At 42.4% G+C, this 12,158-nt stretch overlaps 1 protein-coding gene across 2 annotated transcripts in view; it reads left to right on the forward strand.

The window, feature by feature from the left end:
- SMAP1 (small ArfGAP 1) overlaps positions 1-12,158 on the forward strand; it is a 206,674-nt gene that overhangs the window by 61,578 nt on the left and 132,938 nt on the right. For both annotated transcript variants that reach the window (XM_090034686.1, XM_090034692.1), the window contains exon 4: positions 535-610. In XM_090034686.1, the coding sequence (XP_089890812.1) occupies positions 535-610 (76 nt within the window). The remainder of the gene's footprint in view (positions 1-534; positions 611-12,158) is intronic.

The following is a 12,158-nucleotide window of genomic DNA, read 5'->3' on the forward strand; positions in this document are numbered from 1 at the left end:
ATCTCCAAGGCTCAGGGGGTGTGTAAAACTGCTGGGCCCACCCAGGCAGCCGACTGAGTCCTGTACCTGACAGGGCTCTTGTTCCGGGTTGTTCACAGCCTCCACAGCAGGGAGCTCCCTCAGCAAATGGGACTCCCAGCTGTGGGGTCCTGCTTCTTGCCAATGCAAGTGGGCCCCAGGGTTGGTCTCTGCCAGTGCCTTCCATAAAGCACAATTGGATCTAGTGTGCAGTGTAGCATGGCAGGAGGTGCAATTAGGTGCATCATGCATTAGATTTAATGGTGCCTGTACCTGCATGTGTAGAGGGAGCTGGAGAGTAATTAAGCATTCATGTGAATAGCAAAAACAACTTAACGTTGGGGTTCAATTTTTCTTTCTTTGAGATAAAATCGGGAAAAATAAAATGAATGTTGGAGAATTCTATTCTTTGAACATTATTATCCCATAGTTTCAGGATTCTTAACCTGTTTATGCATTGATTTGATTTGTTTTCTATTTCTCTTGCTTTTTTTCCTTAATGTACTTTGTTACCAGAGCTGTAGAATTTTTCATCAGGGATAAATATGAAAAGAAGAAATACTATGACAAAAATGCAATCAATACCTTCAATGTAAGTAAACAATTTTCCTAATAATTTAGATAGTATTTTATGGGTTTATCTTGCAACCTAAGTTAAACTAGGAAAATTTTAAGTTTTAAGTGCTTGTTATCACAAGTGATATCGCATAGTTATTATGTAATAAAGTAGACAATCTCTTGCTCCAGAGCCAAATGCATTTGATATTCATTATCTGTAAAACTGGAAGTGAATTGCTCGTGGGGATTTAAGTGATTATTGAATATTGCTGCTATGGTAACTTCATTATTTCAATTAAATTTTGACATATAACCTCAACAAGAATTTTAACCTTGTTTTTTTAAACAATAGTTGAAATGACAGGAACCCAGAACATACGCTGTGAGGGGTATCTGAATTTTTCATGGTGGCTTGATGAAAAGTAAATCAATACAGAGAATATTTTCATGTCTCCAATTTTAGCAGTTTCTTCCACATACTTTTTCCTCTTTTCCCTTTTTCAGGAAATCTAAATCACTTTGGGATCAGCATTTTTGCCGTAGTCTTACTCCTCGTGCTAATTTCTAAAAAATCTGTTTATATTAAAGCAGTGGTTATCTACAGGTTAACTTTTTAGGTGTAACAGAAAATATATGCGTTGAGGTAGGCCTGTCACGTTTTAATTTGATGGCAAATACACTGCAGTGCAAACACATTAGTAGTTTCATTCATGGGAGACCTAAAAATTACAAGTCGAGGTGTAGGTCTCACCAAATGTACCTATAGCCTGGGGGGGGAATAAAGAGGGGAACAAGGTTTGAAATTTTAACCTCTTATGAATTTCAATGGGATATACTGCTGTGGAAGATAGCAGACAGCTGTTGAACACTGAGCTTACGTGCAGTTGTTTCTGATATTGAACTTGGGTATCTAGCGTGACTAATGCCAGCCTTATCTACTGCCCTGCTCTGACTTTGAATGTAATATAATTAGATTTGATTACGCTACTTTGAGCTACAGTGCATCCCTAATTATCCAAACCCCTATGGCAAGCACCCACCAAAAGCCTTTTGACTAAATGTAAAATACAGCATCTTATGAAGAGGTGTATATGCCAGTACAGAATGTCATCTAGAGCAAAGCTGTCTGGCATCTGATTGACCACACTGTCCCCCTCTGCTGTATTGTGTCTAGTGCACCACTTGGGCCTCCCTCCACCCTGCAGCACCATGCCTGTACCATACCACATGCCTCTCATCCTGCAATTCACTGTATCAGCCTTGCTGCACATCAAGGCATCCCTTACCCTTCTGCCTTGTGAACTACACTGTGCTATCTCACCCTTAGGGGCAGGTGCAGAAGCAGGAGGAGAGAGAAGGTGGGTCTGAAGACCCTGGCTGCAGAAGCAGGCAGAGTGGTGCAAAGGACTGGTGTTCAGAGCCTGGGGGTGCAGGTTAACCCTGCAAGGGCCAGAAGAAGCCCACGGGTCAGCTTCTTAAGGACATGGTCAGGCATCCAGTGCTCAGGGGCAGTGGTGACTTCTGATTGCTGCCACAATCACAGTTATAATTGCATGGCTTCTGGAAGCTGGTGCTTTTTGTTGGCCTCCTCTGATTCAGTGCCTGGTGTGGTACAAGGGTGCCCAGTGTCAGTAAATTACTAGCATTGCCATGGGCAGATTGTTGGCTGGATTTGGTGTAGACCACTGCCGGCCTCAATGTATATGTTAAATTCAGTAAAACCTAAGAGAACAGGTTGTTATTCAGCGCAAACACTTAGAGGTTACCAAAAGAAAACTGCTGTTTGGATAATCAAGGTATGGGTAACAGGATGAAAGAACAATCCTCCTAGAGCCAAGGATTCACACTGCAAGTATTTTACAAACTAGTAAAATAGTTATACAACTTTCTGTGAAAAATGCACATCATGTTACCCTCTTGTTCAGGGTTTGGGAACCTCTGGCTTGTGTGGTAGATCTAGCCTGTGGAACCACTGAATTTGGTCTAGAGCTTGAAGGCTTTGCCCCTGTTACGGCAGGGCAGTGGAGTACTTAACACCCAGCTACAGCACAGGCTTTATTGGTGCTGTGGCTGGGCAGTGAGGAGTAGTGGCTACCTGTGACAGCACAATGTAGATTCTTACCTATATTAGCTGGGAAGACTTGAGGGGTGGGATGATAGTGGCAGGATTGTTTGCTGAGTTCTCCAAATTTCCCTCCAGCCCATGCCCCATATTTATAGATGTCTGGTTTTAATATTCTAATTAATGGGTTTTATATAAATCTGAAACTTCTGGAACTGTATTGAACCAGTTGTTTTTTGGGGGTGGGGTTTTTTGGGTGTTTTTGTGGGCATGAAAGTTTGGTTAGGATTTATGTTTCTATGGAAACTACTTCTGGAAGGAAGGTTTTCTTAACTCTTTCCTTCACCATTATGGGATTGCTTGCCCCACTCTCCTGTCTTTTTTTTCCCCCCCACAAATTTATGGTCTTCTGTTATTTAAAAAAGAAGAAGCTATTTTTGTTGTTTATTTATGAATCTTAACAAAAATATGTCTATTTATAGTAAAACAGCATTTAATACATTTGGTTACATCAATTACTAAAAGTTAAAACTATGATATAGTATATTTAGGTTATTTAATTGCTACGAAGGACCAACTTACAGGATCATCATGAATTCTAATTTATTAGATGGGATGTGATGTTACCAATAAAATCATAAATGCAAACTGAGTTATGAGGGGTACTGGCCACCTTGACATGCACTATTGCTGCAATAGTAGTGTAGCTCTGATGTTGGTTTATACCTGTCTGGGGCACTGGAGTCTGCTGTTGATGGTCAGCTTCCTTCAGGAGGGGGTTGCCTGCTTGTCCTTCTGTCTTGGTAGGTCAGGTACTGGATGAGGGGGTGCCACTGGGAGGGGGTCACGCTTCACTGCCTTTTATCCCTTTGTGGCAGACTTGTGTGATCTCCCATCATCATCTTGGTTGTCCATTCTGGAGGTTGCTGTCCCACGTGGTCCTTTAGTGCATGACAGCTATCAGTCACAGTCCTGGGATTCTGCCCAATGGTGCAGTTTTGGGAGTCCATCCTGGCCTTATTGATTTACTGTCATGGGTTACAGGAACAGTCAGTAGGGTGGGTGCTTAGTTCCAGGAATGAGTTGATTAGCCAAAAATGGTGTGTAGAGTTGAGTATTGTAATGGTAAGTTCCTATGGCTAGGTTATTGTCAATTAATAGCTAGAGGCTCTTGCTTTGCCACTTAATTATCTACTGATTCATACATACTTGCATTCAGTCAGGGGGAGCAGCCCAATGCCCACAGCAATACAATTCCAGTGATTACAATTCCAAAGTATTCTCATAATAATAGTTCTACAAGGTATGACTTTGAACAAATGTATTTTTTAAAGTAAAAGTATAAAATCTAAAATGCAGAATGCCAGGGTAAAGGTGAGACAGATTAAATATAAAAAGAGATGTACCTTAATCAGTAACTGTAAATGTGAGGTTCAAACACTGGGGACAATAAATGAGTTAGGTTAGATGCAGTAGCCTGATTTAGCATAAACTTTAGACAGATATTGGAAGTTTTCTTTTGGAAATAGGTTTTACTTAAAGGGGGAATGTGTTTACTAGGATAAATTTACAGTCATGTTTTCAATACACCTTGGTTTGTCTTGTTTCTCACAGGCTTCGCTTTCATAGAATCATAGAAGTAGGGTTGGAAGGGACCTTATAGATCTTCAAGTCTGACCCCCTGCCAGGGCAGGAGGAAAAAGACTGGGCTCAAATGATCCCAGCTAGGTAGGTATCAAGCCTCCTCTTAAAGACCCCCAGGGTAGGAGCCAGCACCACTTCCCTTGGAAGTTGGTTCCAGCTCCTAGCCACCCTGACCGTGAAGTAGTTCTTACGGATGTCTAATCCAAACGTACTCTCCAACAACTTATGGCTGTTATTCCTTGTTATGCCAGGGGGCACTAGGGGAAACAAAGTCTCTCCCAAACCTTTCTGGTCCCCCCTAGTGAGTTTATAGACAGTCACCAGGTCCCCCCTCAGCCTTCTCTTGTGAAGGCTGAACAGGTTCAGGTCCCGCAGTCTCTCATTGTAGGGTCTGCCCTGTTGTCCCTGGATCATGCAGGTGGGCCTCTTCTGGATCCTGTCAATGTCCACATCCCTCCTGAAGTGGGGCGCACAGAACTGGACACAGTACTCCAGCTGTGGCCTGACCAGTGTTGCACAGAGGGGGAGGATCACCTCCTTGGCCCTGCTAGAGATGCACCTGTGGGTGCACGACAAGGTCCGGTTAGCCCTGCCAACCGTGACCTCGCATTGTCGGCCATGTTCATCTTGGAGTCGATAATGACTCCAAGATCCCTTTCTGCCTCTGTGCTCTCAAGAAGGGAGTTTCCCATCTTATAAGTGTGCTGCTGGTTACTACTGCCCAAGTGCAGCACCCTGCACTTGTCAGTGTTGAAGTGCATCCTGTTTTGAAATGGATATTTTAGTTCTTCTGTTTTCTGTAGTGACACTTAGCTCAATTGATATGTAGATGTAGTTTGTAGCTTTCTCTTACAGAAAGCCACTTCAGCTTTCTGGCTTGCTCTGAGCTTTGCCACTCCCCTGCAATGAGTGTGCTAGGTCTATACTAGTACTCAGAAGGAAAAAGGAATGCACAAAATGAGGGGGTGCAGGGAAGAAGGGGCTGCTTGTTACATAATCTATGATCTTTCCTTATGATGTCTCCTTTTAGGCTCTGTTTGTTTAATTAAATCTCACTGCTGACCCAGCTAGCTGTCACATTTCATAGGTTCACTTTACATTTACTCAGCAAGCTTTGAGCCTCCTGCTTACGTACACTTTTGCAGCTTAGCCTTGGTCACTTGAAAATGGCCAAGGCTGGCAATACCTCAGTAGTGTTGATGACAGTTAAGCTCCCAATGCATGGAATATATTAAAAGTACAGCTGGTTGATCTCTTTAAGTAGCATATAAAATAATTTGAGGCTACTGTACAGGTGTCTGAAGTTGGAGCATGCACTGCTTTTTAGGTGTCTGTTAGAGATGGAAAGCCTTTATGAAGGTTTAGATGTGCTGATGGTGTTTTAAGCAATATGGTGAAGTAGAGAACTTGCACAAATGTGTCCTTTCCATCTTAACTTTTATTGGTTTGGGGTAGATTTGAATATATTCTTCAACAATAAGGGTTGGAGTTTGCTTGCCAATTTTTACAAGTGTAGGCTAAAGTTGATTCCAGCTTTAAGGATGGATTTCAGCATTATGGAGAGGTCCAAATACCATACTTTCTCATATGTTACCTACCCCCAAAATATCATATGCATATTGTTTCCGAAAGGCAAAATGAAGATTTTTTTCCCCCCATAGTGATAGCAGAATGGACCAGGGATAAAGCCTAATTTTCAGTTGACTTGCTCTCCTTTTTCTGCTTTTAATTAAAGCTGAAACATTTGTTACTGATCCATCTGTAGCAACTGCTAGGGAGACAAATGTGCTTTTGAAAAGAGACTCTCTCCAAAGCTGTGCAATGAGGGGGATGAGTAGCAACTACCAGACAGCAAACTCGCCCTAAAAAATGTTGGCTTGATTAGTGTAATATTAAGATGGTTAAAAAAGAGAAGATTGTTAACATCTCCTGGAGTAAAGAACAATGAGTTGTTAAGTCAATTGACTCCCTCAGCTGACGTAGTAATAATACAACAGCTCCTTGTCTGTGGAGCAGGACTCAAAGCAGGGGGATTTTATCCCAGTAAACTATCAGCTTTTCCCTGCTTAATCCACACAGTTTAATTTTGGGGGTGCTGATTTCTGCAGAGGGGAAGGTATGTGGTATATATGAGAGAAATATGGCCTCTTCTGTAGTTAAGATGCATATGGCTCTTTCCTATTAGCATGATTTTTGTCAAATCCCTCTGAGTTGAAAGCAATTAGATTTGCAAGATCTTTGAGAGAGAGACACCCTGTGTTTAGCCACATACAGCAGTGGCCAATAGCTTTTAACAAGCAGCTGGCTGGAACAACCTGGATGTACTTTGACATCGGTGGAGTTCCTTCAGTGGTGGGAGGCTTTGCTTGTGCTCACCCCGGGGCCAGGCGGCTAAGTTATGCTCGCTCTACAGCTGGTTTCCCCAGCCACCTGCTTCCCTGACTTGAGTATAGGTACAGCTTTCTGTTGAAAGGAAGGTGTGCTGGGACCCAGTGACTGGAAGCTGTAGCCTCCTTGCAGCCATTTGTGCCACAGCTGGGAAGCAGGAGTTAACTCCTCGTCAGCCAGAAGCTATGCCTGCATGACACTGCAGCCAGGGAACAGGGGCTGGGGGAGGTGGCGTTGGTATGGGTATAGATTTCAGCCGCTGCCTGGCCCTGCCATGGGCACAGGAACAGGCAGAGGCCATTGGCACTGGTGGCTGGATCCATTGGTTTTATTGAATGGATTTGGCGCACAAACTGTATGTTGCTCACACTGATGTGCACAATTATGTTGAAATTTCATTGGTTTAAAGGTAGATATTTTTCTGGAATACGTAAGACAGGTTGGGCAGAATGATAGGGAGGTGAGTTACCTGCAGCTTGTAGTTCTTGGCTTCTGACGCAAGTTATTTTTTATTTTATTGGCTCATTCAAACAATCTTGCTTAACAAATTCCAGTCTGGTTTAATAAGTTGCTTGAGGTATTGGGGTAGTATCTTTTGCTAGAGTTGTAGGAGTTGGATGATAACTTGATTAAGAGCAGTTTGTGTTCATTGTATTGTAAAATGTTCATTAAAAGCAAATAGAATTAGAGCATGCATCAGTAAAGAAACCAAATGTAGCACTGTTGGAGAGCAGGACAGATTTAGAACAATAATTCTGCAATCTCACTATTAAATGACTTGCTATAGCTTCTTTTGAATTGCAGCTATTAAACATTAGACTAACAGAAGCCTGGATCTTTGTGCTCTGGTAGATTTGTACTCCACAGTTGGTGTCAAGCTGACTGAAAGTTGGCTTTCCTCATTACTTTGGGGGGTTGCTTGGACCCTGTAATTCCTTAATGCAGACTGCTCCCTCTCCCTATCCTAGTAATGAGAGTGGTGGTTGTGACTGGAACATCGGTTACGCCTGTGAACTTGCAGCTGTTTAGAACGCTCTAAAGCAGGGGTGGGGAAAGTGGTGGATATGGCTGGTGGCTGGACTACATTTCCCAGCAGCCCTGGTTCCCAGCCAGTATCCATGGAGACCCTGGGGTCATGATGGCACAGAGCTGCAGAACTGGGGCTGTGCCCTGGCTGGGATCAGCCTGGCCCCACCTCACACTGCACTGTCACACATCCCTGCACTCCTGTCATCTCCACAGAGACCGGCTAAGAGCAGCATGGGCAGGGCACACGGTCAGGTGGGGAGCTGGTCCATGGCCGGGATCTTGCGGTGAGGTAATCTGCCTGCATGCCCCTGCCCGTGGAACCTGCGTTCATTACTGGACTGTGCGGGCAGCTGACTGTGGCTCTGCTCTGGCTTCAGCCCACACTGTCACTGCCACACAATCCTGGCTCCAACCCCAGAGCAGATCACCACCTGGCTGCATGCTCAGCCCATGCTGCTCCTGGCTGGTCTCCATGGAAACAGTGTGGGGTTGGGCTGGGCCAAGACAGCCCCAGTTCTGCAGCCCGCACTCGATGGAGACTGGCCAGGTGCCAGGGCTGCTAGGAAATGAAGTCTGCCCTGGGTGCAATCTGGCTCGCAGGCCAGACTTTGCCCACCCCTATCTAAAGGCTGCTTTGTTTTGTACCAGGGACCATCTTGATGCAGAGCAGCCAGGCTCAGCCACAAGCGTTCAAGTGTGTCATGAAGGGATGTTCTTTTGACCTAAGTGGGATTTCCATATTTCCTGAATCAGTCAAGTAGTACAAGAGAGATTATCAGAGTATGCAGTTTTCCCTCCTTGATTACATGTTGATTTAAAAAAATGCTTTATTGTGGGTAAAAGTAATTGAGAGTAACTTTTGGCATGGGGGTCAGATAACTAGACTGAAGCAGTCTAAATGAATCCTGATGGATTTCCTGGTTTTCTTTCCATTTTCATCCTTTAATAGATTATCTATTATGTTCCATCTGAAGTCCAAAAGACTGCTTTCCAAAATTACTTGACAGCTGGATCCAGTTGAGCATGTGCTTACCACTTCTTGTTTTCTGTTTGTACCCAGAAAAGAAAATAGCTACTTCTTTAAAATTAAAACTTTGCCTTAATGTCACCCAAAGTAGTCATGCTCAGTTTTGTCTAAAGTATTATTAATGTTTCTGAGCTATTTATTTTAATAGAGACCAACTTCATTTTATTTAACTTTGCATTTAAATTCCAGTTTCAAGCTATTACAGTTCTTAAATCACTGCTTAAGTTAATGGCAGTTAAAAGTAAAGTTTAGAACCATAACCTAATTATTTGTGAAAATGGCATTCTTAGTATGCAAATTGATTTTTCTTATGGACTAGAATAAAATCATAGTTTTTATATTGTGAATGAATAAAACTTCTTACAGTAGTGATCATTAAATTATGGAACTCCTAAGAATGTATTAAAGTGTAAGAGTGATGTTGTAGCCATGATGGTCCAGAATTACTCAAGTGGCAAGGATTTCTTGGGATGGAATCCTTTTAATTGGATCAGCTGTGTAGTTAGGGTAGTTACACAAGCTTTTGAATGGAAGACATTCTTTGTCATGTCCCTGACGAATTTCTGGACCATCCCTAAGATCTGATGAACAATGTTTTGCATTCAACAGCTTGTCTAACTCTGTATCCTAACTACAGTTGTTCCAATAAAAGGTATCACCCTAAGAAATCTTTGACTCCTGTATTAGTTTTTTTTTTTTTTAACAATATCTCTATTGTTACAGGTACTGCACATCAGTCTCATTTCACTTGTCCTTGTTGCCAATTTCATAGGTTTCCTTTGGGTACTTTGGTCTCATATGCATAGATCCTCATAACCTAAGTGTATTGGATTAAGTTTGGAACAAGATGAGAACTGGTGCAAAACTCAGACAAACAGCAAGGTGGAAACAAAAAGGGTGTAAACTGGAAGTCAGACTATGTAAGAATACTTGGTGGTGGTTGGTCTGGCCTAGTGGTTAGATTGCCAGAGGAGGGTTAAACCATGGCAGTCTAAAATACTGGCCCTAATCCAGGGCCATCCACAAGAGAAGGCTGACAAGTGATCTTGTGGCCGCCTATAAATTCATTAGGGGGACACAGCAAACTATCGGAAATGTTCTGTTCACCAGGGCGCCTCTTAAGGTAACAAGGAGCAATTGTCACAAAGTGACAGCAGATTTAGGCTAGATATCAGGAGAAACTTCCTCATGGTAAGGGTGGCCAAAATTTGGAATGGGCTTCCAAGGGAGGTGGTGCTCCCCCCTACCTTGTGGGTCTTTCAGAGAAGGCTGGATAGGCACCTAGCTTGGGTCATATGACCCCAACACTCTTTCTTGCCCAGGGCAGGGGGTTGGACTTGATCTGTTGAGGTCCCTTCTGACCCTAGCTTCTGTGAATCTGTGAGGAATCAAATACCAAGTTTCCAGATTTAGAGGACTTCTGGGGCAAGGTCCAAATAACAAATTGAGTCAAAGTTGAGTAGGCAGAGGCCAAATTGCCAAATACCAGGGAAAATCCAGAAGCCAGAGTCTCGGAATAGAGCGGGTAGGGTCAGGAAACCAGAAAGTACAATGAAGTGCTGGGGTAAATGTAACAGGAACTGTTGGCTGGGCTCAAGCCTGTTGCCACAACTGAATGGGTAGACTGCTCTTCTAGCAACAAATGGGGCGGGGGGTGGGGGACGAGGTGAGAAGAGTGCCCAGCTAGAGTTACAAGTGGGTTAGGGCTGCCACTTGAAACCCCAGGCAGGTGTGGTTCACTAAGCAGTTAGCCCAGGCTGGGTTGCCTGTTGGGACTCCTGACAGACTAATAAAATAATGAATTTTTAGTTTTGTATTAGCAGGTAAGACAAACTTGTCTTCATTGATACCAGTTTTAGTGGTCTGTATATCTGGCCCGTGTTTTTAGACTTTGCCCTTGTCACTGACCCTCCTCTAGTGGGCTACCCACATGGCCAGACCACCCATGACCCAGTCCCCTTGCATAGCTTGACTTCTGATTTTATAAAACTTTGTTTCTACTACATTGTTAAGCTAAATATCTGTTCACAGTTTAAGTTGCACTTGCTTTTTTCCGAGACTTGAAGAATGGCCCTTGGCACCTGAAAAAGTCCACGCTCTCCCAACGATATGCTTGGTCCCATAAAAAGATGCTGCCAAAATAAACCCCTTGCTTCTCCTATATTTCCTGGATCATCACAGCTACAGCAAGACTCCAGGCCTACTACAATATATTACGGATACATTTCTAATCTAACAGGTTCACATTTTAATTTTTTTTTTTGTAAATTTTTAAATTTTTTCTTTCCCAATTGATTTTTATCTTGAATAACATCCCAAATGCATCCTCTTCTAAATTCTAACATCTACAGAATGTTTAGAATTTTTAGTCAGGTATATTGCACAAGTTATCTTCTTTCTTATAAATAGGAATAGCAAATGTATCATCTTGTAGGATATGGTGCAGTTAATTTGATGGACAGTACTTGTACGTACCATAAAACTAGATTTGGGGTCCACTAGCTTCAGACCAATTTATTTAGGCTTGTATGGGAAGGTTGTCATTATATTATGAAAGATGTCTTGAAAATCCGTAGTATTTAGGTTATATCATCATAGTCACATGGACTTCTAGCAAAAAAAAAGAGAGTTTTTGTGTCATTTAAATGAAAGCATAACAGTCTTGAAATACCTCTAACTTAGCAAAGACTTAGATCAATATATACAATATCAGATATGTAAAAAGTTAAGTGCCTAGCTTCTGTGTTTGCATAGAGAGAGTACACAAAACACCAGCAAACTTTTCCTATGCCTGAAGAAGGGTGCGTGTGCTCCAAAAGCTTGAAAAAAAACAAACAAAAACTTAACAATTTTTCCAGCTATTTAATTGGCCTAATAAAAGATCACATCTACCCAAGGAACCTAGTCTGCCTATGTCCTTAGACCAACACAACTACAGCCAACAAACTTAACTTCTGTGCTTTAAACACTTAGGCATTTAGAACCTATTTGTAGATTTGTTCCCTGTCTTCTCAGGAGGTTAGTGTTTAATGTTTGTTCTATTTTAAATTGTTCTATCCTGTCCTATGAAATCAGAGGAGAGATGCATTACCAAGAGTAGGTAATAGAGACGGAAAATGCAGAAGAATGCATAGCTATATTAATGGAAGATCAAGATGATTAAAAAGGAAGACTCATAAACACATGCAGGGTGAAAAGATTAACAGGAATCAGGTAGGTGAGTCATGAAGTCATTGTTTTCTTGGTTCTTAATGTCCAGCTAGATTATGATTTTTTGTTTGTAGGCTCACCTTTTGAAGGTATGTTGCAACTTTCCCTTGAACATGAGGATAATGAGGCCAGAAACTGAGTGGTTGTTCTGTGAAAAGTGTTCTCCTGCACAGTGGTATGTCTCTGTCCTTTAGCTTTTCCTGTTTGTTCTGGTGTGTAGAT

Source organism: Crocodylus siamensis, chromosome 1, assembly GCF_052110815.1.
Source record: "Crocodylus siamensis isolate JL-2025a chromosome 1, ASM5211081v1, whole genome shotgun sequence".
In the NCBI taxonomy this organism is placed as follows: Eukaryota; Metazoa; Chordata; order Crocodylia; family Crocodylidae; genus Crocodylus; species Crocodylus siamensis.